The following is a 26050-nucleotide window of genomic DNA, read 5'->3' on the forward strand; positions in this document are numbered from 1 at the left end:
TGTTAATACAATGAAATTTCTCCTAAGAATATCTTTACTCAATTATCCAATAGATTCTCTAAGTTTTCATGCATACCGAAGTGAAATAGCATTATTTAATCAACATGGACTCATGAAAATTCCGAAAAGCAACTAAAATGAAGTTATAGCAACTCATGGGATTGATGTTACCAATAAATTCTCAGTACACTCATTTAACAACAAATCACGATGAGTCTGCAGGACCCAAATCAGAGAACAAGGCCAAATGTCTAATGAAGAAACGTAGCAGCTATACTGAAATAGATTTTTTTAAATCAGATTTCACTTTAAAATTTCTTACCTCAATGGAACTAGCTATGTTCAAGCATTCCTCCATTCCAGGAATATCCAGCTGAATAATTCGGAAATCTTTGCATTTTATGATGACGGTACCCAGAGATCCCACAAATCTGTAAAATAAGTAATTACAAATCATGCTTAGGAATGCATACATTTCTGATGTTTAAATCTACTGTCTCTGATGAGAAGATCATTGGGATCATCATATAGCTTAAATTTTCTTCTTCCTAATTAGCACAGTAAGAAAGAGTCAAGCCTGCATTACTAAACTGTGAGCCATAAGATAGTTTAAAGCATATTTTTTAAAGTTTCAAACACATAAGATAAATCACATTAGGCTAATTCATTTAGTGGAGATTTATCAGAGTAAGTTCAACATCTAATCATAAAATTTTCATGATCAACTTTTCGTACAAATTTGAATTTTACCTCAGTTGGGATATTTATGTTCTTTCATCTACACTTTGATAGAATTCTGAGTTTTCCTTTGCCTTGTCACTTATTGCCCTGATTATTTTCCACTAAAACTTCTGAGCATTGTATTATTGATCAAAGCAAATAATTTATATTCTATCCAATTTAAAAACAACTCTTCCAAGTTCCACCTCAATTGTAAGCACTCCACTGTGTCACATAACTATGCTGTTTATCTTGACAAACATTATCAACATGGGTTTTAACCTATCAAAGAAAATTCCACAAGATGTCCCAAAATAGATGAACACAATAGAATGCCTCTTACTAAAATATATTTTCAAAAATCAAACTCTTGGTATTTCTATTGTCAGTGACAGTGGGATGACAGGGACTTGACTGATCCCTCCACATGAAATAAAACCAGAGAAAAGTATATGGAATGATTCTTTTCAAGCCACTCATCACCAAGCAATAAAGAACAGTGATCCCACAGAAACAGGGAACAAGGTAAGTCCTGTGACCGCTCCAACTAATGAGCATTCTGAATATCCATGTTACACTAGACGGAGACGGAACCCAAGTGGAGGTGACCATCTGAAAGGAGACCAGAAGGGCTAGCGTTCACACATTGAGAGAGAACTCCAGAGATCTACCAATGGTGCACCTTAAGTCCTGAGCAAAACACTCTGCCTGGTATATAATGACAGAAAACCACTTCAGGCTCGAATTGTGGTTTGAATGTGTCCCTCATAGTTCATGTGCTAGAAACTTACTGCCTCCATGCAGTAGCCTAGTGGCTTAGGTCCTCCCTCACCTTGCATGCACTGGGATCCCATATGAGCTTCGGTTCATGTGCCAGCAGCTCCACTTCCCATTCAGCTCCCTGCTTGTGGCCTGGGAAAGCAGTTGAGGACAGCCCAAAGCTTGGGGATCCTGCACCCGTGTAGGAGACCTGGAGGATGTTCCTGGCTCCTGGCTTTGGATCGGCACAGCACCAGCTATTGTGGTCACTTGGGGAGTGAATCATCGGACGGAAGATCTTCCTATCTCTCCTCCTCTCTGTATATATGACTTTGCAATAAAAATAAATAAATCTTTAAAAAAAATTTATCTTGACAATAGGATGCTGGGCTTTGTAATTGCCCATGCCCGCAATGATAGACTTATGACTGATTAAAAACTACTATTGTAATAATATAGGGGAACCCAGTGAAGGTGAGAAAATTCTGGGAGGCGGTAAGGGGAATCCCAGGGTCTATGGAACTGTAACATAAAAATAATAATAATGGTGGAAAAAGAGACAAAAAAGGCACAAGAAATGAAAGACTGGTTTAACAACTGAAATCAATAAACCCACCACACTGAAAAACTAAAAGCATACATTTTCTCAAGAGATGTAAAAAAGACATTAGACAAAAACTAACGTCCATTTGCCATTATAAAACTAAAAACCTCTTAACAAACTAAGAATATATGAGTATTTCCTCAATCTGATCGAAAAAAACCATTTACCAAGACGCTGGCACAGCAGGTGAAGGTGCTGTCTACTTCTGATCCATCCCCCTGCTAACGTCCCTGGGAGAGCAGTAATGTATGCCACCCACACAGAAGAACCTGTTAAAGCTCCTGGTGTTTGGTTTCCATGCAGCCCAGCTCACCTCCACCCAACTTTGGGACATTTGAGAAAAAGTAATGAAAGGTATCTACTCAACTCTGTCTTCCACTTTGTAGCTCTCTCAAGTATATAAGCCAAAAAAATTACCAAAAACAACAGTCTCTTAAGCTAACAATACATTTTTTATTACTTTTTTTTAAAGATTTATTTTATTTTTATTGGAAAGGCGGATATACAGAGAGGAGAGACAGAGAGGAAGATCTTCCGTCTGATGATTCACTCCCCAAGTGAGCGCAACGGCCGATACTATGCCGATCTGAAGCCAGGAGCCTCTTCCGGGTCTCCCACTCGGGTGCAGGGTCCCAAAGCTTTGGGCTGTCCTCTACTGCTTTCCCGGGCCACAGGCAGGGAGCTGGATCAGAAGCAGAGCGGCCAGAACTAGAACCGGCGCCCATATGGAATCCCAGGCGTGCAAGGCGAGGACCTTAACCACTGCGCCACCACGCCGTGCCCTCTTTATTACTATTATTTTATGATACGGGATTTTGTTTTTACTCAGGTATGATGAAGTCGACAAATCAGAAGACAACAGCCATAAAGAATAGAGTTTTTAGAGGCTGTTGTGGTGGCCCAGTTGGCTAATCCTCCTCCTACAGTGCCAGCATCCAACATGGGCACCCATTCCTGTCCTGGTTGCTGCACTTAGAATACAGCTTCCTGCAATAGGCCTGGGAAATCAAGGAATGGCTCAACTTCTTGGGACTCTGCATGCATGTGGGAGATCTGAAAGAACCCTCAGCTTCGGACCAGTCCAGCTCTAGTCACAGTGGCTATTTAGGGAGTGAACTACCAGGAGTAAAATCTCCCTTTCCACTGTAATTTTGACTTTCAAGTAAAATAACTGAATCTCATAGGAAAAAAGAAAACCGCTTGTTACAGTTTCCAAGAGCAAGCAGATGTGGTGCCAGGCCATGGCAGGTCAGAGACATGCACCGGAGTGGGTCAGAAGACAGCAGGGAGGCTAAAGCACTGCCCAGAGCTTTTTTTTTATCACGGCTTTCATAGGGAAAAAGACAGGCTGAACACATTTAGGTCTGGATAGTTTAATTTTAGAGGCTCTGGGAGGTAGAAGTGATCCCTTATTTCCTGGTATCTGACTCCCCGTGGCTTTAGGCAGGAAGAGTGGCCTCAACTGCAACAGCTTGATCTAACTTGATGAGAGGTATGGACTTGAGTCTGGTTTGCACATCTAAGGCATGCTTGCAGGCAAGGTAAATTTACTATCTATTGAAAGTAAACAACTCCAGCAAAGACTGTCTCTTCCCAGGTCTGCAAACTTGGGATATGAAAGCATCCCAAACTAGAGAAAACAAAAACTATGATTAGGGCCTGGTGCAATGGCCTAGTGGCCTAAGTCCTCACCTTGCACACACTGGAATCCCATATGGTTGCCTCAGTATCTCAGCTGCTCCACTTCCCATCCAGCTCCCTACCCGTGGCTTGGGAAAACAGTCAAGGATGGCCCAAAGCCTTGGGACCCTGCACAAGTGTGGGAGACCTGGAGGAAACTCCTGGTTCTTGGCTTCACTTGGCTCAGCTCCAGCCATTTTGGCTACTTGGGGAGGGAACCAGCAGATAGAGGATCTTTCTCTGTTTATCTCTGTAAATCTGCCTTTTTAATAATTAATAAATAGCCAAAATAATTTTTAAAAACAAAGATAGTTAACACGCCTAATGTCAGGACTTAATATAAAGCTAGAGCAATTAAGACAGCGAAATAATGGCATAAACATATGAATTTAAAAAAACAGAAAAAAGTTCTTATCACATATTGACAAAAGTGGAAAAATAATTCACTGAAGAGCAGTCTTTTCCAACAAATGGAACTGAAAGAATTTGAGTATCTGCTTTTAAAAAAGAAAAGAATTTAGGACCTGCACAGTGGCACAGCAAGCTAATTATCCACCTGTAGTGCTGGTATCCCATATGGGCACCAGTTCGATTGCAGGCTGTTTGTCTTCTGATCGAGCTGCCTGCTAATGGCCTGGGAAAGCAGCAGAGGAGGATTCAAGGCCTTGGGTTCCTACACCCACATGTGAGATCTGGAAGAAGCTCTTGAACGACTTCAGACAAACCAACTTTGGCAGTTGTGCCCATTTAGAAATTCAACTAGAGGATGAAAAATCTATCTTTCCCCCTTTCTCCGTTCAAGTAAAATCATTTTTATAAAGCGAATCAATCATATCGAATAATTCAGAATAAAATCTTACTCTTAAATGAATCTTCTACAGTTGTAAAAATGCTAGAAGAAAATATCTGTGGTCTCATGTGAGGAAACCATTTTTTTTTAAAGATTTATTTTTATTGAAAGTCAGATCTACAGAGGAGAGACAGAGAGGAAGATCCTTCGTCTCATGATTCACTCCCCAAATAGCCACAACAGCCAGAGCTAAGCCAATCCAAAGCCAGGAGCCTCTTCCAGGTCTCCCACATGGGTGCAGCGTCCCTAGGCTTTGGGCTGTGCTCTACTGCTTTCCCAGTAGTGGACAGCCCAAAGTCTTGGGAACCTATGGCAGATCAGAATAAGCTTCTGGCTTTTGGCTTCAGATCAGCTCAGCTCTGCCTGTTGGGCCATTTGGGACTGACCCAGCAGATGGAAGATTTTTCTGTCCTCTCTGTTAATGCGCCTTTCCAATTAAAAAACATATAAACCTTAAAAAAAAAAAAAAAAAAAGGAGGGTGTGAGGGAGAGACCAGATTGGATGAGGTAGATAACTCTTTAGCAACGACTAACTAATGAAGATGTCTTTTGGTCATGTGTTCCCCTTCACCCAAGGTCACCTAAGGCCATTCTTAGCTTAACCTTCCAAACATCCACATTGTCTCCCATTACCACCATTCTGAGTACCAAACACCTGAGCCTTTGCAGGATAAACCATAGCTGAACTGTACTAGCAGAAAATGGAATTCACTTTATGAAAGGAGCTGGTAGGGCAGAAACAGATGAGGAAATTTATAAGATAACCATGTGTGTCTGCATCTTTTACATTTACATATAAATCAATCACAAAGCATGCAAAAAAAAAAAAAAAGTGGAGCAGCTGGGACACACCAGCGCCTGTATGCGATGCCAGCACTTGCAGGTAGAAGATTAGCTTATTGAGTCACCATGCTGACCTCTGGCTTCCCACGCCTCGACGGGATCCTATCTCTACACCTGCTCCTACCATTGCCATTCATGGTGTGATGCGGCCAGCAGCTTGCTCGCCTGGACTGATCAATGCCAGCACCACGAACCTCCAAAAATGCAAGCTAAATATAACTATTTTCTTTTAAAGTCAGCCTCTGAGTTATTTCATTGTACTACAGAAAAACTGACTAAAATATGTTGATTTAGTATTACAAGGAATGAATGACAAGACCAGTTAAAGATGATTGCTACTTTCTTAAACTACTTTCATTTACTCAATGTTATTTAGTTACAAATTCTGAGCCAAAAACTACTTTTGAAAGGCCCAAAATTTACACAATATTCCCATAACTCACATCAATTCTCAGATCCAGTTCTCTTTGATTACTTTCTCTGTATACATGCCTATCACAGCATTTAAAAATACAGAAAATGCTTTATCAGCTGCTAGCTTGCATATTTACTTCTTACGGTTTTAAGCCTTGTGACACACAAAAAAAGACTGATTTCTGTGTTCCTGGTTCCTGGACAGTACTTAGCATGTGTATAATCCCAATGCTCCATCCTGGGACACCAAGGAAGATCTGAATCAATGAGGACGGTACCATCATTCTCACATGCCAATACATCAATTTGACTCCACAGACTTCCATTTTCAATACCCCTATGAGTTTTCATTAAGAGTATTAAGTCGTATTAAGAGTATCACACCAGTGTCAACGTCCTCCTTTAGATATTACATTTAGTCACAGTGGACATCATCATCTAGAGCAAGCTGCATGAAGAATTAGGAAGTCTTTATGTGCTATTCTTACAATTTATTTTAAAATGACTGCAAAGTCACAAAGTTTTTTAAGTCTTAAGAATATGCAAAGTTTTTTAAATTGCATGACATAAAGCTGCAAACATTGTTGTCAATTTTTTAAGCACGTGCTTAAAGAGAGGCAAATAGCACCAATTTTAAGACAACAAAACCATGGAAGGAAAAACTATAATGATGTAAGAACAGACTAACAAACTAGTAGATTAGGACTGTGAACTCAAATAGACAAAATTGCTAAGTATATAAAGAAACATTTAAACTCACCAATAACTAGTGAAATGCACATAAAATGTCTTCAGACTGACAGAACACTGGAGGGAATGTGCAGAACAGAGATCTGCTCCTGCACCAACAGGGAAAGATGAATTGCAAGAGTCCCTGCAGAAAGCAGTCTGGCATCAGGCTGTGAAGTGAGGTCATCTGCTTTACAGCCCAGGCCCTTCCTACGCACAGGACTGTCATGGAACATGGGCCAGTGTCCCGATCAGAGTTGTTTCTCAAGCAGGAAGATGGAAGTTTTCTAAACAGCTTGACAAAGTTATCTTAGACAGTTGAAACTCTATGTTGCAGTTAGAAGCAATGAAATGGTTGCACACCATTGCAAAAAGAATACTGAATAAGATGTTTTTAAAGATTTATTGGTTTTATTGGAAAGTCAGATTTACAGAGAGGAAGGACAGAAAGATTCTCCATCTGCTGGCTCACTCCCTGAGTAGCTGCAACAGCCAGAGCTAAGCCAATCTCAAGCCAGAGCCAGAAGCCAGGAGCTTCCTCCAGGTCTCCCACAGGGGTGAAGGGTCCCAAGCTTTTGGGCCATCCTCGACTGCTTTCCCAGGCCACAAACAGGGAGCTGGATGGGAAGTGGAGCAGCTGAGACACTAACAGGCAACCATATGGGATTCCAGTGTGTAAGGTGAGGACTTCAGCCAGTAGGCCATTACACCAAGCCCTAAATAAGATATTCTTAAGAATACTGAGTACAAAAGTCTCAAAGAAATAGAACAAGATGGACAGCATGCTTCCAGTCAGGTAAAGGAAGCCCTCCTTCACGTGTAGATACACTCACACATCACTGCACAATCTCCTGACATAGCTGCCAGTAGGACTGAAGATGAGTTGGGAAATCAGCATGAAAATAAGGACTGAGGAAGAGTAAGGCTTAAAAAGGAGGAAATCTTTGAAAGAATCATGAGTCATCAGTTCAATTTTCTACATCTAAGGTCCATAGAAAGCAAAACTGGTGTAACTGTGGAACCATGTACAACCTTACATGTTGAAAGGATCAAAAAATGATGTAAAAGTATTCTGTAGACTTTTACAGCATTATTCAAATACAAACTAATTTATGATCTGAGAGGGGCTGTCTTCCCCAGGTGGGATCCAACTGTGGATTGGGAAGGTTAAACAGTTTGCCTAAGGACACCTTTCTACTACTAAGAGGCACAATTCAAGGAGTCATCCTCACTGACTTCCTCCTTTCCCTATTTACAATTCCCAGCAAGGCACGGCAGCCTACCCTTCAAAACATATCCCAAACCTGCCTGCTTGTGACCACTTTATTGCTTCCACTAACAGATCAGGAGTTGAGAATGGGCGCTTAGGGCAGTAGTTAAGACAGCACATGAGACACCCACGTCCCACCCCAGGGGACCTGGACTCAGCCCTGGCTCTGCTTACATTCCAGCTTCACACCAATGTACTCTCTGGGAGATAGCAGGTGATGGCTCAAGCATCTGGGTCCCTGACACCCATGCAGGGCACCTGGACTGATTCCTGGCTTTAGCTTGGGCCAGCCCCACAGCTGTGGGCATTTAAGGAGTAAATCAGCAAATGGAGCACCTCCATCTCTGTTTTTCAAACAATGATAACGTTGACGATTCAATGCTAAGCTCAGTTTTGGAGGTTCAAGGGCACAGTGTTAGTACTGGTTTAATTTTGTCACACTGTAGTGAAGGCAATGGCAAGAGATCAGATCTCATTACAGGAAGCCAGAGGGAGCGGGGGTGGGGTTTTGGTAACTGTTCTACCTAGAGAAGCAAACAGACTCCAAGGCTTTTTCAAGGACATGGCCCATATCCACCCAAGAAACCTTCCACATTAGACCCACCTCTTATAGATTCCACATCACCTCCCAGGATCACTACCCTGGAGACCATGCCTCAAAGGAGCCTAGGAGGGCACAACATCTAAACCGTACGTGGCTGCCCTCATCCTTCATCTGAGCTACTTGGTCTCCTCTCAGTCTACTGCTCCTACTCTTGCCTTCTATAATCCATTTACTGACAGCCAAAACTCATCCTTTAAAAAAATCTATCAGTTGGGGGGACCGGAGCAATGACTGAATTGGCTAATCTTTCACCTTCAAGTGCTGGGATCCCACATAGATGCTGTTTTGTATCCCGGCTGCTCCGTGTACCATCCAGCTCCCTGCTTGTGGCCTAAGAAAACAGTGGAGGACACCCCAAGTCTTTGGGATCCTGTATTTGCATGGGAGCCCCAGAAGAAGCTCCTGGCTCTTGGTTTCACATTGGCTCAGTTCCAGCCACTGTGGCCATTTGGGGAGTGAACTAGAGGATGGAAATCTTTCTGTATCTCCTCTCAGTACATCTGCCTTTCCAATGAAAATAAATTTTAACAAAAAAAAAGTATCAGCTAGAGCAGGCAATTGTAGTTAAGATAATCCGTCCTAACTCATCCACCAGCTTGCTGCTAATGTGCACTCTTGGAGGTAGTGGTGATAGTTCAAGTACCCCAGTTGCTGCCTCCACAGGGGAAACCCAGATGGAGTTTCAGGGCTCTGGTTTGGCACTGGCCTGGCCTAGCCCTGGCTGCTGCAGGAATTTGGAGAGTGGATCAGCAGATCAAAGATCTATTACTGTCTTTCAAAGTAAGATCAACTTTTTCAAAAGATTTATTTTGTGCCTGGTGCTATGGCTCAATAGCTAAATCCTCACCTTCTATGTTCCAACATCCCATGTGGGCACCAGTTCATGTCTCAGCTATCCCATGTCCCTTCCAGCTGCCTGCTTATGGCCCAAGATGCAATACAAGATGGCTCAAAGCCTTAGAACGCTGCACCCATGTGGGAGACCCGGGAGAAGCTCCAGGCTCCTAGCTTTAAATTGGCTCAGCTCTGGCTGTTGTGGTCAACTAGAGAGTGAGCCAGCAAATGGAGAGGATCTTTCTGTCTCTCCTCTCCGTAAATCTGGTTTGCCTTTCCAATAAAAATCAGATGAAGGATCTTTCTATCTCTCTTCTCCATAAATCTGGTTTGCCTTTCCAATAAAAATAAATAAATCTGGGGGGAAAAAAAGTCAAGTTTACAGAGATAGGAAGAAACAGAGATTTTTCATTCACTGGTTTACTCCTCAACTGGCTACAACAGCTGGAACTAACTGCATCCCAAAACCAGAAGCTCTTCCAGTTGTCCCCTGCAAGCTTTGGCCCATCATCTGCTGCTTTCCCAGGCCATAACCAGGGAGCTGGATGGAAGTGGAGCAACTGGTACATGAACCAGCACCCATGTGGGATGCCGGTTCTTGAAAATGGAGGGTTAGCCTACTGTGCTACCACACCAGCCCTGATCAATTTTTTTGAAAGTATCAGTTATTACTTCCCATGAAAACCATACAGTGGCCTATAATGCTCTCCAAGATCTAGACTCTACTTATATCCCTCCAACCACCTTCTACCCTACCATTTCATCAGTCCCTCACACGCTTATCACTGCATTCCACTCACACCTGTCTTCCTTGCTATTTGCTGTGTATGTCAAACCTGTTCCTGATCCGGAGTAGCCTAGTGGCTAAAGTTCTCACCTTGCACATAATAGGATCCCATATAGGTGGGATCTAATCCCAGTTCTAATCCCAGCTGCTCCATTTCCTATCCAGCTCCCGGTTTTGGCCTGGGAAAGCAGTACAGCATGGGCTAAAGCCTTGAGATCTGCACTTGCATGGGAGACCCGGAAGAAGCTCCTGGCCTTGAACTTGCTCAGCTATGGCTGTTGAAGTCACTTGCAGAGTGAATCAGCAGATGGAAGATCTCTGTCTATCTCTCCTTCTCTGTATAAATCTGACTTTCCAGTAAAAAGTCTTTAAAATTTTTTGTTTTTATTGGAAAGACAAATGTTTAGGAAGAAAGATCCTCCACCCATCTACAGAGTTTGTCGTTCCTCTATATGTATTAAAAGATCCACAAACTATGCCCTCGTGAAGCCTAGCACCAAATACTAAGCAAACATTAAGAAATTAGAAAAGTAATACAAAAAAAGCCAATCCAAGAGAAAAGTTACAGCTGATTTGTATTCCAAGGCACCAATGACAGTCAGTAGCCAATTTTTTTATTTCCTATGTGCCCATGTGTCTAAGCCACAGATACGAATTATGAAGCAGATAAAAATGAATCAAGGGCCCAGCGCAACGGCCTAGCAGTTAAAGTCTTCTCCTTGAACATGCTGGGATCCCATATGGGCGCCGGTTCTAATCTCGGCAGCTCCACTTCCCATCCAGCTCCCTGCTTGTTGCCTGGGAAAGCAGGCGAGAATGGCCCAAAGCCTTGCAACCCTGCAACAGCATGGGAGACCTGGAGAAAGTTCCTGGATCCTGGCTTCGGATCGGTGCAGCACCGGCTGTTGTGGTCACTTGGGGAGTGAATCATCGGATGGAAGATCTTCCTCTCTATCTCTCCTCCTCTCTGTATATCTGACTTTGCAATAAAAATAAATCTTAAAAAATGAAGTTAATGCTTCCATTTGATGCAAAGAGTCAATAGATAGATAATCATTAAAATCAACTTTGGCCCGGCACAGCTGCTCCATTTGTGACCCAGCTGCCCGCTTGTGGCCTGGGAAAGCAGCCTAGACTGGCAAGTCCTTGGGTCTCTGCACCCTCATGAGACCTGGAAAAAGTTCCTGTCTCCCAGCTTCAAGCCAGCCCAGCTCTGGCCACTTGGGGAGTGAAGCAGCAGTTGGAAGATCTCTGGGTCTCTCCTAATTCTGTCTCTCCAATAAAAATTTTTAAGTCTTCCTAAAAATTATAAATTTGAATATACTTAATATAAATGAAGAGCTACAGAATTTCCAGGTGATGGGGAATTACTTCTAGTAATCAACAGACTAACAAAAGACTGGATCTGGCTAAACTGCATGATAGATTAACAGTTGGAAGGCGATCTACTAATTTCTGAAAGAACTACATTTTATTTATCCTGGTGCCCTTAATGCTTTACAAACTGACTGTGGCATAAAGTCATTGGGTTTATATTTAACAAACAGGAGGAGCAATGCACTCCGGCAGAAGGAAAAGGTGAGTAATGCACGACACAACTGGGCAGCAAGAGACAGAGAGGACTGAGCAGCAGCAAGAAAGGGTGCAGGAGAGGAAACAGCGGCTTCAAAAAAGGCTGGGAGGACCAGAGGTGAACACATTAGGGCCAGAACATGGACTGCCTCAAATGCAAGCCACCAGACCACTAAAATATACACAGGGAAAGGTGATTTGAGCGATCTAGGGGAAATCTCTGCTTGAATGAGTTAAAGCTGTCTACCACTGCCTACCCCTCCCCCCAAACCAGAAATAAGTTTCCACAGGAATCTTCATAGCCGTGTTCTGCTGTGAGGTTACAGAAAAATCTACCCTCCACTTACACTTCCGTCATCAACTGGGTGACAAATTTGCCTTCTCGCTAGAGTACACAGAGCCACTAGAGAGGGGGATTTTGATGCCGCCCAAGTGTAACTTTCTTAGAATATCAGCCTGGATCGCAAGAGGAGGGAGGTGGCTGCTAATTAGTTCATTCCTTCAGAGCCAATGCCCCCCTTTTTTTTCTCAAAACCTGAACCGAGTAAACATGAAGACAGTATCACCTCGTTCGTGTTACGTTCAACTGGTGACCCGAGAAGTCAGACATGATCACAAGGACTTCACAGCATGGAAATCTTCAAAGCTGCCTTCAGTTCTTTGAGTTTTCCTCCAAAATGAAAAGGATGTTGACCTCAGACACATCCAATCACAATTTCACCAGCTGTGACTGACAACCAATAAGGAATCGAGGAAATGAAGGAGAAAACACTATCTATTCAGAGGATGTTGAGTACCAACAAGGACCATCAGGTTGACAAATACCCCAGAGCCCTCCGCCCAGATCCAGTAGAAGCTAGGAATCCCATGGGGATAGCTCTGTGCTTCCAAAAGCTCAAATCCTGCATCTAGGCCAGACAGGACTCTGAGCCGGCTGCTTGGGCGACGGGCAGCCTTCCCGCGGCGGCCACGGCAGGACCCCGGCTCTCCGCCCAACGGACACTCACCGCTTGTCAATGGCGTCGATGTTTGAATGAAGAAGCCACAGCTCCTCGGTGTTGTCCTGCCGGGAGGACAGAATCAGGTGGTGGCCAGTGAGACACAGGGTCCCCTCGACGGCCGGGTAGAAAGGCCGGTGCAGCACCACGTTGTCCACTCGCGGGGTCTTGATGAGCTCCGCGAACTCCATGCCTCACAGCCTGGCAGGAGCCCCGAGACTGCGGCGCCCGGCGGTGTGGGCAGGTAGCTCCTCCGCAGAGCCGCGAGGACCCGGCCCTGCACTGGCCGGAGGGGCGGGGACGGGGCGGGGAGGCCGGACTCCGCCCCAGACTGGGGGCGGCGCGGCGAGGCCAGCCGCGGGGACGGGGCCTGCCCCCGCGTGTGCCCCGCACTTCCTCGTCAACCCGGACCAGGACTCGCCCGGGCCCTAACAGTCGCCTCCACCAGCTGAGCGCCCGGTGGACAAGGAGGCGGCCGTTGGAGAGCCGGTTTCCAAGCCGCTAGGAACTCCTGGCGGAAGTAGCTGTTCGTCCCCAGCAACTACGGGCGGAAGCACCGGAACCCGAGAAAGTCATACCGGAAGTTGGTTCTCCTCATAGGTCCGATTGACACGCTTCGGAAAACACAGACGGACCCGAAGATTTGCGTTCCTACGTGGAGAAAGGTTTTCTTTACTTTCCCACCCTCTCCAGCTATTCCTTATGAGAAAAAGAGTCCGGAAGATGGGACAACAGGTCCCTGCCCTCTCGCGCGTACTATCCCATCCAAAGGTTCTTAGAGCGATTGGATAAATAGTGGCGATGTTCATGCAGTTGCCATAAAGAGCGTTCAGATACGGGATTGAATCCGTGAATAAGAAGCCTGCAGTCAAGAAGGGCTGCCTGACCGGCACCTGACCCTAGGAGAGTAACCACAATGGTGGTGACCTTGTACAAAAAAAGCAGCAAATATCTGAGGGACCTGAGGGGATATAAATGCAGTAGACACACTGGAAGCCACCCAGTTCATCTATAGCCAATCATACCCATTTATACCTGATTATACCCAAGACATTGGTGTGTTGGTCAAGCACCGCACATCTCCCTCATTAAATCCACCTGCGCTTTGTTCATAGCTACCTAAATTACATAGGAAAACCTTGCTCGCCCTTCCCCCTTTAAGTACACCATTTTGTGTTTGAATCTAGGTTTGCTGTTACTTCTTCAGTCTTTGAAATCCTGGCTCTGTAGTATCAAAGAACAGTGAATTGGCAAAAAGCGTTTGTGTTCACAAGCCTCAAATCAGTTAACTCTTGACCCTTTTTCTTTTTGTTCTTGAAGTTCCCTTCTTAAAATACATCATAAGGGTTTTTTTTCAATTCCTGGGATACAGTTTATTGCATTTGTCTTCGCAAGAAAAAATAAGAGCAAATAGTGAGGGATTCTTTGTCTTCCTTTATGTAATTCATTAAAACAAGTACCAGTTGTAGAATTTACAGAATGAAGACTCACAGAAAGTTTTACACAAGAAAATTATGTGAAATTTAAAAAAGAAAAAATGCCTTAAAAGAGGAGTAAGGTTTATACTCTGTCTGAATGCAATGTGATCTAGATATCCAATATTTGCTAGAGTTGGGAGAAAAACTCCCTAGTAATTACACAGACGTTTTTAGTTTTCCTGAAAACAGCTTCTAAAAAGACCATGATGTTTAAATTCAAAATGTCCAATATTATATAAAGCCAAAAAGCTTTTGCCAGTGAGGGGGAAATTATCTGTCTCCTGGACTATTATAATTATCAGAAACTAATTATTACACCAAATGGAAGTCGAACCTCAAAGCATGGTAAGCCCTTACAACCTGAGCAAAGCAAAAATCCGCTAGTAAGGAGTTGTGTGTGGAGAAAGCAATGTATCCTTACCACATGAACAGTAGGTGGCAGTCGAGTTCAACAGTAAGGAGATGGAAACTACCCACCCTGAACCTGCTGGATTAGAATCTGCATCTTGGTAAGACTCCTAATGAGTTAATTTCTCCTTAAAATTTGTGAAAGTAGTGTTTTCAATAAGATGTCCATTTCTGCCCAACATATACAGTTGTTACCTCCCTCCCATTCCTGCCGTTCATCCACTAATTTCTACCATACTTCATATTTATCAGCATTTTCAAAAAAAGCAATATTATATATGCAATATATATAAAGTATGTTATATGTATAATTAGGCATGTGATTGTGTGGTTATATATATGTAATTAGATCATGTGAGTAGGACAGCTGAGAAGTCCCAAAAAGGGTTGTCTGTGAGATAAGACCCCGGGGTGCTGTCTCATGGCTTGGCAGGAATCCAAAGGTCTCAGGAAAAAAAAAAAAACACTAATAATGTACCTCTTAAGTTCAAGGCTGAAAGCCAAATGCCCACGGAGGAGGGCACTGGTCCAAGTCCTGGAGTTCTGATGTCCATGGGGTGAGAGCAATGAGCATGTCCCGGCTTTGGGGGTGGGTGGGGAGGGTCACCAGTTCAGCAGCTGTGTTTTCTCCAAGCCCTTTAGTTGATTGGATGCTGTTTGCCCATGTTGACAGTCAATCTTCCCCCAGCAAAGCTGCTCAGATTTACATGCTCGACCCCCTTACACCTGCACAAATATTTACTATAACACTTTTCCACACTTGTAGACTGGACTTCATCCAAATTGACTTCTAAAATTAACCAATACAGATGTCAATAACAGCCTGTGATCTTTACCTCCATGTTATAATATTGCCATCATCTATAACTTAGGCATACTTTGGTTACTGATTTAACTGAGTAAACTGCCTTGAAAGAGACCCTCCACATATCTGTAACACCCCATCGAGAGCAAGCTGCTTGAATGCAGAACCCCAATCTCTACATACAGTGCATATACATAGTAACCGCAACATATTTGTCAGATACCATGCATTTCCCTTAGCCTATTCCACCCTCCTCTATGCCAATCCGAATGACTATATTATTACAGATATTTATAGTAGTGTTTTGGTGAGAGTAAGGGAACAGCGTATTATGTTACTCCCACTTGCAGATGGGAAAATGAAAGCTGATGACTAACAATCTCTTATGATTACCGTGACAGAGTTTACAAAATGTTTTCAGATATACTTTCACATGTAATCCTGTCAGTCTGGTGGCAGTGACAAGACAGATGTTGCTCCAAGTTCCAAGAGAAATGCCAGAGACTCAGAGGAATGGTGATGTCCTCTGAATAACCAAACTGGAGAGGCAGAAACCCAAAGACGCTTCTGAGTCCCAGGGCCAAGGCCTTGCCATCACACTAGCTTAAGATTGCTCTACTTTTGTTGAGATTCTGAGCTTTTGCTGTTAGAAGACCACCTTTCTGTGGACAAAGATTTCATTGCACACAGCAACAAAAGGAAAGTTCTGGAAATGACAGAACTTTCCGTCTGTGCGTTCAGATAGAACAACCTAATAGGTACATTCCCTGTGCCTAAGTCTTGTATCTTAATCATTGAACCATTTCATTTTTGAGACCAAGTATAAAAAGAATCATATATCCCTTTAGAAGAAAGTGAGAAAGCAGAAGAGGGATGTAATGTTTGAGTGATGTAAGAACATCACTCAAATTAGTTATTTGAGGATTTAGTTCATTGATAGAGCCGTAATTACAGGAGATGGGGTGACAAAGCACTGGAGGATGTTCAGCATCCCACTTGCCATCTCAGAATCGGCCTGATTTCCTTGGGGGCCAGCTTGCTATTCCTGCTAGTAGAGTGGCCTCAGAGTAGCCAGGCTACTATATAGCAGTTGTGAATGTCAGGAGTATTTTCAGTAGAGGCTGCATCATCTTTCAGGACCTAGGCTTGTTGTTACTTCCACCGTGCCCTGTTGGTCTAAGCAGTTACAAAGCCCACCCCACTTCAAGATGACAAAGTTCTGTCTCAGCAGGATCAGCTCTTAAGAATTTGTGCTGCAGGAACCTTGCTGAAAGTAGAAAGTAAGAATGAATGATTTTAGCTTTCCAGTACATACTGTCAGAAAGAAGGCTGGAGAGGCTCTGTGGAAACTTAGTCTTGGCAAAGTACTTTTCTACTCACAGCCATAATGCAATAAGAATATGATTACATAATTGAATATGATCAAAATAAAGAGACCTGTGCCAGAGAAAGGCCTGATTAAAAATTAGGAAAACAGAAACTGTTGAATGTATCTTGACAATAGGATGCTGGGCTCTGCCATTGTCCATGCCTGCAGTGTCAGGATACGCTTAAATAGCAGAATGACGGACTTACAATTGATTATGAAGGACTATACTATTGTAATGATATGGGGGAAATTGGGGGGCGGGGGCAGAGACTTGGGAAGGGGGAGAAGGGAAATCTTGGAGCCTATGGAACTATATCACAGAATAATAAATTTTTTAAAAATAGAAAAATAATTAGCAGGGAGCAAAGGCCAGCAATGATAAGCCAGGGATTACTATGGGGGTCTACTTCATTGTCATTGAGCCTAAATCAGGGCCCATGTCCAAGAAAGCAAGGAAACTACATAAATCTGCTTTCAACTCTTGTCACACCTCCCTAGCTTCATATTCTTTCTTCATCTTATTAAATGAAGCTTTATGAATGGTCATCACTGTGGTCAAGTGGGAACAGCACAACCTCCATTTACAGTCTTGGTGTGACACCGATGAGATGTGCTTACCCCAGTGTTGTGGTTTGGCCCTCAGGGTTCAATAATGCTACCAAAGAGGTGACAGAGCCTAGAAGCAGTGGAGGCCTCGTCCTGGGAGGTGGTTAGGTCACTGGAGGCACACATTCAGGAAGGATTCCTGTAGCTCTCATGGGACTGCATGAGTGCTTGGTTTCCATGAGACTTAGTTGTTACACAGAGTGAGCCAAGCTCCAGAAACCCTCCTGTGACCTTTCTAGACATGTGATTGCACTGAGCACACGACTGCTCCCTTTCTGCTGCTCTGCCTTGAGGTGTCTCAGCCAAAAGGGCTCTTATCTGGGGGAAAACAACTGAAATTGCCAATTCTTAGACTTACCCTCCAAAACTGTGAGCTAACTAAATCTTTTCTTGTTCTAGTACCCAGCTCCAGAAATTTAGAAAACAGACTACGATGCATGGTTACTACTGCAACATAGCATGCTCAATCTGACCTAAGCAGGAGGAGAACATCAGATAGCAGCAATTCCACAGGAAACTGCGCTGTGCCAAGACTTAATTACCATAGAAAACAAAAATGACAGCCTGCAGGACCACCACAGGCTGAAAGAGACACAACCACCACAACAAAGCATACAACTTTGAGCAAATCCTGGATCAGCAAAATGCCTCAGCAAACATTTAGGGAAATGCAAACATGGACTATGTACTTGTTGACACTTTCAAGTTAACATGGATTTTCTTAGGTAATCATAATGTGGTTAAGTAGATGATGTCCTTTTTCTCCAGAGAAACTGTCATCAGGTTCACAACTTACCTACAATTGTTTCCCAATATATGTATACAGTTATGCATGTGTACATGCATTATTTATATATGTGTATACACAGAAATGTAACGAATTATTGTCAGTTGGCTAATCAGGATGGAAAGTTTTAAGTTTTTTGGATTTTAAAGATTTTTTTATTGGAAAGTCAGATTTACAGAGAGGAAAGATTTTTCGATTGTCTGGTTCACCACAAATGGCCACAATGGATGGAGCTAAGCTGATCCAAAGCCAGGAATCAGGAGGTGTTTCCAGGTCTCCCATGCAGGTGGAGGGTCCTAAGACTTTGGGCTGTCCTCAACTGCTTTACCAGGCCACAAGCAGGGAGCTGGACGGGAAGTAGAGCAGCTGGGATATAAACTGGCACCCATATAGGATCTCAGCACACTCAAAGTGAAGACTTTAACCTCGAGGCTACCACGCCAGGCCCTTAAAAAGCTTTTATTGTACTGCTATTCTTTTAGCTTTCCTTTTTCTGAAATATATTTTTATAATCAATTTTGAAAAATAAAGTTTTAACATGCTGTAATGTTATAGGCGTTATTAACACAAGTTCTGCCACTAGGTGGCCAATAATCCAATGAAGCACATGGTGTTATGATTTAACATCAGATGTGGTCTGGAGCAGCCTGTGTTGGTAATTCAGTCATTATTGAAGTGATGTAAAATGACTTAGCTAAGATTATAAGGATAGTCAATAGCAGATGGGAGAATGTCAGTTATTGGTTTAAATTATTATTTAATAAATATTTTAATTGAATTATTTGAATTATTTATTTTAAAAAATCAGGAGATCTAGTAATTGTTCAACACTGGCTGGCCTCCAGTCTCTGCTTTCTTCAGCTTCTCATGCCAAGGGAAGAGGAACCATATGAGATTTCCAAAAGTTTGTGAAATAGTTAAAATCAGTTTATTTTTGGTGCAAAATAATCTGATGCAAAAAAATTTCTTAGTATGTAGAAAGTGCATATAAAAAAACTCCACATAATTTCCAAAAAGCACTAAAATAAGACTCTTTATACTAAAACAGAAGATAATTTTCAAAAGAATACAATGACATGGCTGATGTCATCACTAGCAATCAAGGAAATGCAAATCAAAACCATAAGGAAGATGGACTCCCAGTGAAACAGTTTAAATATCCTAACAGAATACTGGACTCTGACATTGTCCATGCCCACAATGTTAGCAAATAGTTCTAGAACAGTATGATGGACTTATGACTATTCATAAACAATATTAGAGAGGAAATCAATGGGGAGGGGACTCGAGGAGCTGATGGGAAACCCTAGAGCCTATGAAACTATCAAATATTAAAAAAAAAGAACTTAAAACATAAAGAGACATTACCGCATGCTGTCAGAACAACTTATCAGAAAGAGCAAAGAATGCTGGCAAGGATGTGGAGAAAGGGGAACTCCTACCCACCATTGGTGAGGTGTCCGTTATGCAGCCATACTTTGGAAAACACTGGAGATTGCCCTAAATGCTGGAAATGAAACTGCCATGTGGTTCAGCCATCATCCCTTCACAGGGTACATACCCAAAAGACAACTCATTGTGTCAGAGACGTGAACTCATGGTCTATAGCAGTAGCTTCTCAACAGCCAAAATAACCAGTGTCCACCATCAGATGAATAAAGAAAATGTGCCACATATATACATTTATATGATGGTATATGATTTACTCACAAAAAAGATGAAATCCTACCATTTGTAGTAAAATGGAAAGAACTGGAGGACATCATGGTGAGTGGGGTGAGCCAAAGGACAAAGACCACATGGTCCCCCTTACATATGGGAGTTAAATTTCAGCAACACACACACACACACACACACGCACGCATAAATGAATAAACAGAAAAGTAAAAACACCTCAGTGTAAACACAGGATGTTGATTTCTAGAGGCTAGAAGTGGTGGGAGGGATTAGTTAACTTAAAAATAAAATAGGGGAAATTGGGTGTGGTTTATTCATTGTAACAAGTACACTAACCTAAGATGTTACAGGGGAAGTGGGAGGAAGAATATAGGAACTTTCTGTGTTAACTACAATAAGTTCCTTTGTAAGCTTAAAATTATTCTGGGAGGCCCAGAGGCGTGGCCTAGCAGCTAAAGTCCTCGCCTTGAATGTGCCAGGAAACCATATGGGCGCTGGTTCTAATCCCAGCAGCTCCACTTCCCATCCAGCTCCCTTCTTGTGGCCTGGGAAAGCAGGCGAGGACAGCCCAAAGCTTTGGAACCCTGCACCTGCATGGAAGACCTGGAAGAAGTTCCTGACTCTCGCTTCGGCATAGCAACGGCCATTGTGGTCACTTGGGGAGTGAATCATCGGATGAAAGATCTTCCTCTCTGTTTCTCCTCTATATATCTGACTTTCTAATAAAAATAAAATAAATATTTTGAAAAAAACTATTCTGGGAAAGAAAACGACATTTTACTTCTACAAAAAAGTTCAAAATTGACGTAACTACATCTTTCTTGGGTGCTGGAGTTGACACTTCTCCCTGAGATCCTGCTTCCTCCAGGCAGTCAGTCAGCGTAACTAGACTGGCCTGACTGGCTTTGGGGTCTTCCCATCAGAACCTGCCCTGATAGCAATTCTGCAAAGCCACTTCCTTCTTCCAAAGCCATAAAGCTTCCCTTAAACCTCCAGACAGAGAGGCACATTGCAGTCACTTTTCCTGTCTCTTTCTGACCAGTAAGAAAGTCTTTCTGAGACTCTGTGGAGGACTGGCATCTTACAGCGAACCTGCCTTGTTCAGAATCAGCATGGCAACTCAGCCCATTTCTTCTGCATGTAAAGATCAAATCATGCTAATTAGCATTTCCACCTCCTCAACTTAGGGATCCAACATTGAACTTGAGCTATTAGAAACCATGTTAACACTTGTTCAAAATTATAGAGAGAGAAAGAGAAAAAGAAAGAGAGAGAGTGAGAGAGAGACAGAGAGAGAGAGAGAGAATGGCCCATTACAAGTTAGATGAGGGCGAGGGCCAGGTATTTGGCACAGCAATTGAAACACTGCTTGGGACAGGCACATCCCACATCTCAGTACCAGCCTTTGAATCTCTGCTCTGCTTCCAATTTGAGCCTTCAATGATACAGGCATTTGGAAAATTAACCAGCAGATGGATGATCTTTCTCCATTCCAAGGAAGTAAGTGAACACATGTTTACTTATAGACTTAGTGAACCATCCTACAAGGTACATAAGATTTCATAGCTTGCTCCCTAGTTGCTTTTGCTTCAGATCCTAGTCCTAAATTTGGATTACTGTGTATCCAATTTCTATTGCTATAAAAATATTTGGGGGGACAGGGCATGAAGGGTTTTGCTGGCACTGTGGTATAACACTTCCTACAGTGCTGGCATCCAATCTAGACATCTATTTCAAATCACAAAGACTATCTGATCCAGCTTATGACCTGGGAAAGCAGAAGATAGCCCAAATCCTTCACCCATATGGGAGACCTGAAGAAGCTCAAATTAGGCATTTCTAACCATTGTGTCCATGTTGGGAATGAACCAGCAGATGAAAGATCCAATTCTGCCTTTCAAAAAATAAATTTTAAAGAAAAAGAAAACTGAGGCCGGTTGTATATAAACAGGTTTATATAACTCAGTTCCAAAGGTTCATGAGCAAGGTACCAGCTAGTGCTCACCTCTGGTGAAGGCATTATGGAAAGTGATAGTGAGAGAAGAAATCATATGGTAAGATGAGAGATTGAGTAAGCCTGGCCCCTAAGTTTGCCCTAAGAACTGGGACAATTCTTCAAAATTGGTTGTAACAGAATTTATCCCAGAATCCTAAATTTCCATTCTTAGATGGAATTAAACTATGGATCCACTCTTCAATATGTTAGCAACAGCCTTAAATTTATTGTACTTCAATAGTTCAATAATCCTTAAATCTTCCCGCTGTCCTAATCCTCTAGTCTTATGCAGCTCTACCTGGAAGAGTCACACATACACACAAAGGAAGCAAGATCCCTAGAGATTCAAGGGGCGATACCTGTCCACAAGAGTGAAGGAAATGCAGTGAAAAAGTAAAAGCGCCTTTGAATCTTCCATTACAGAAGAAATCAGACTCAGGATGGCACAGTGGCCTAGCGAGCTCAGCCCCCACTTGCAGTGCCAGCAATCCATATGGGTGCCAGTTTGTATCTTAGCTGTCCCACTTCAGATCCAGCTCAAGGCTTATAGCCTGGGAAAGCAGTAGAGAATGGCTTGAGTCCTTGGGCCCCTGCACACATGTGGGAGACCGTGAGAAAAACGCCTAGTTTCTGATTTCAGATTGGTTTAGCTTTAATAATTGTGACCGTTTGGGAAGTGAACCAGCAGATGGAAGACCTTGTTCTGTCTTCCCTTCTTTGTAATTCTGTCTCTCAAAAATAAATCAAGACTGGAGTAGTAGACATTCATCAGCACTATTATGGCTATCTGTTACTTGCTATTTGCTCTGTGTACCTTTTTGCCCCAATGTTCATCTTGTCAGTATACCTGAAACATACTTAATACAGGGTCCATTGGCCATTGAACTTGCCCTATGTGCGATTTCAGTCTACAGAGTTGAGATTTAGCCTTCACTGGAACTAATGTCAAAAATTACTGTGCTGTACATCAGAAAGGATTGGCATATTCCCCTGCGGGTCTCATGGTGATAGTTTAGACCTACTTTGAGGCATTATCAAGGTGGAGATCTACTTTGACCATGGTATTTATAGGAGGGTCCTTTGTGGGATGGTTGGGATTTGATAGGTCACCAGGGTAGAGTCCTAGTGGTTTTATAAGTAGAAGAGATAAAAAGACAGACATAACATCCCCCAATCTCTTATACCATAATCTGTGCCACCCCCGGATTCTACCATTAAGACAATCATCAGGGGTTGGTGATGTGGCAGAGTAAGTAAAGCCAATACCTGTGGCACCAGCTTGCCCCCCGCCCCCAAGTATGGGTGCTGGTCAGCTCCTGACTGCTCCACTCTGATCCAGGTCCTTGCTAATGCACCAAGGGAAGCAGTGGGGGCAGGCCCAAGGATGTGTACCCATATGGGAAGCCTAGGTGAGGCTTCTGGCTCCAGACTGGCCCAGTCCCAGCCATAGTGACTGTTTTGAGAGTGAACCAGCAGCTCTCTCTCCATCTCCATAACTCTGCCTTTCAAGAAAATTAATTAACTAATTAATTAAAGTCCATCATTGCTGTAGCCCCTCTCCTCTGGATTTCTGGAACTGAACCAAAATAAACTCCTACTTAGAAAGTTACCCAGCCTCAGATATTTCATTATAATGAGGGATTGGACAACGCAAATTCTAACTGAAAAAAAAAAAGTGAAAAAGAAGTAAAATAGACATGATAATAGATTTAAAGAAATAAGAGAACCGGCGCCGTGACCTAGGAGCTAAAGTCCTCGCCTTGAATGCACCAGGATCCAATATGGGCACCGGTTCTAATCCCAACGGCCCCACTTCCCATCCAGCTCCCTGCCTGTGGTATGGGAAAGCACTAGAGGATGGCCCAAAGCTTTGGGACCCTGCACCCGTGTGGGAGACCCATAGGAGGAAGTTCCTGGATCCTGGCTTCGGATGAGCGAAGTACTGGCAGTTGCGATCACTTGGGGGAGTGAACCACTGAATAGAAAATCTTCCTCTCTGTATATCTGACTTTTCAATAAAAATAAAATAAATCTAAAAAAAAAAAAAAGAGTGGGTAGTAGCACAACTTCGGAACAAATAAGCAATCCTGCAAGCTTTACAAGCAATAGCTAAGATCTGTCAATGATCTACACTTAATAGTATCAGACAGAAAAATCCAGAATGCCTGCTAAACTGACTAGAATGATATGCTAGGGTCTGGCCACAAGAGTCGCACAACATTCCATAAACAATCGCTATGGCAAAAGAACACTAAACATAAACAACCCAATACGGCACTAAAAAAAATCTTTCCCCAAGAACCTCAGAATCTTTACAAGCCATTATACAAACCACAACATTTTCAGAAGGTTCAACTCCATTGCCAGTTTGTCTTAAACATGTTTTGGAGATTGAAGAGATGACTCAAGGCTCAGAGCTGAGCTCTCAATTCCAGAAGAAATCCAAATGCCTTGAGGCCTGTGGAACCTCATCCAGGTCTCTGATGCAGAGAGTCTATATTGCTGCTGTGACTAGGAAACCAGTGAACCCTTGTCTGGTGCGAGGACACAACCAGGCAAGCGATCACTATATCCAAGTGCTGAGTACTTGGGAGTGCTTCCCAAGGTCGGGGGCTTCAACAGCAGTTTAACATGTCCCAGGTCCAGTGGCTAAAAATCTGAGATTCAGCTCTGTCTACCTCATATGAATTTGAGATTTCCCAGAGCAGAACTTCAGGATAAATGTTAGACTATGTTATCAAACAGCCCCCATGCACAAATTTTAAAGGATTCAAATAATACAATGTATATTCTCTTATCTCAATGGAATAAAATTAGAAATAATAGAAAGTGGTTGGGGAAACTCACAAGTAAGTAGAAATTAAACAATACACTCCTAAATTGCCCATGGGGCTAAGGAGAAATCAAATCGGAAATTAGAAAACATTGAGATAAATGAAAATTAAGATACAACAAACCAAAGTTGTGGAATTCAGCTGAAGAAGTGCCCAAGAGATTTTACAGCTATAGAAGTATTCAAACACACACACACAAAAATGAGGGGAGCGTTTGGCCCACCATTTAAACCACCTGTTAGGACACCCATGTGGCATAACAGCATGCCCAAGTTCAGTGCCAGCTGTACTCCTGACTCCAGCTTCTTCCCAGTGTGGACCCGGGAGGTCACAGTGATGGCTCAGCTTCCTGACCACTTGCTGCCAATGTGGCAGACCTGGGCAGAATATCCAGCTGCCAGCTTCAGGACCTGACCCACAATCACTGCAGGCATTTGAGAGATTCTCACTTTCGCTTGCTCTCCTTCTGCTTCAAGAAATTGAAAAAAGCCCTCAATAAAATACTGGCAAACAAAATCTAGTGGATATATAAGCTCTTATGCACCATGGCTAAGGATGATTTATCCTAGGACTGCAACTTCACAATCAAGTGTTGTCATGCATCATATAAACAGAATAAAAAGGAAAAACCAGGAGCAAAGCCCTGGTCTTGAAGAACCTAAGTGTTTTCTGTTTTTGTGATTTCTGCCTTACTTGCTTGGCTGGGGGCTATGTGAACTCCAGGCCTGACAGTCTATGTGACCCCCGGCAGGACACCTGGTAGGAAGAGCACTCCTCAGGAAGGAGAACCCTGCTGTGCTTGTTAGAGAAGTTGCTCACTGCCCCACAGCCCATCAGTTTGTACTTTTTCGAAAGTTGCTTGCTTCAAACCCACCAATAGAAGCTTGCTAACTTGCTCTTTAAAAGTTAACAGTTAAATAAATCTTAAAAAACGGGGGGTTGCGGGGGGCGGAGAGGGGGTGGACGGCGTGGTGGCCTAGCAGCTAAAGTCCTTACCTTGAACATGCCAGGATCCCATATGGGCGTTGGTTCTAATCCCAACGGCCCCACTTCCCATCCAGCTCCCTGAAAGCAGTCGGGGACAACCCAAAGCTTTCAGACCCTGCACCCACGTGGGAGAGAGAGGAAGAGAGAAGAGAGAGAGAGAGGAGAGAGAGAGAGAAGGAGAGAGAGAAAGAAAATCTAGCCATTACATGGCATAGTAGGTTAAATTTCTGTCTATGGTATCACCATCCCATATGACATGGGTTCAAGTCCTGGCTGCTCCAGTTCAGATCTAACCCCTTGCAAATGTGCCTGGAAAAGTAGCAAAAGATGGCCCAAGTCCTTGGGCTCCTACACCCACATGGGAGACTTAGGAGTGCCAGGCTTCAGACTAGCCCAGCTTTAGCCACTGTAGCCATTTGGGGAGTAAACCTGCAGACGC

General features: G+C 43.1%; 1 protein-coding gene across 1 annotated transcript in view; it reads right to left on the bottom strand.

Moving 5' to 3' along the window:
- The window catches only part of MTMR9 (myotubularin related protein 9), a 43531-nt gene extending 30608 nt beyond the window's left edge, over nucleotides 1-12923 (bottom strand). Inside the window, exons 1-2 of the mRNA XM_040965881.1 lie at nucleotides 12674-12923; nucleotides 323-431 (exon numbers count right to left, since the gene is read on the bottom strand). Of these exons, the coding sequence (XP_040821815.1) occupies nucleotides 323-431; nucleotides 12674-12855 (291 nt within the window). The 5' untranslated portion in view covers nucleotides 12856-12923. The remainder of the gene's footprint in view (nucleotides 1-322; nucleotides 432-12673) is intronic.
- Between the last annotated feature and the right edge of the window lie 13127 nt (nucleotides 12924-26050).

Source organism: Ochotona curzoniae, unplaced genomic scaffold (genome assembly GCF_017591425.1).
Source record: "Ochotona curzoniae isolate NIBS_2020 unplaced genomic scaffold, NIBS_Ocur_1.0 scaffold_4505, whole genome shotgun sequence".
Lineage (NCBI taxonomy): Eukaryota > Metazoa > Chordata > Mammalia > Lagomorpha > Ochotonidae > Ochotona > Ochotona curzoniae.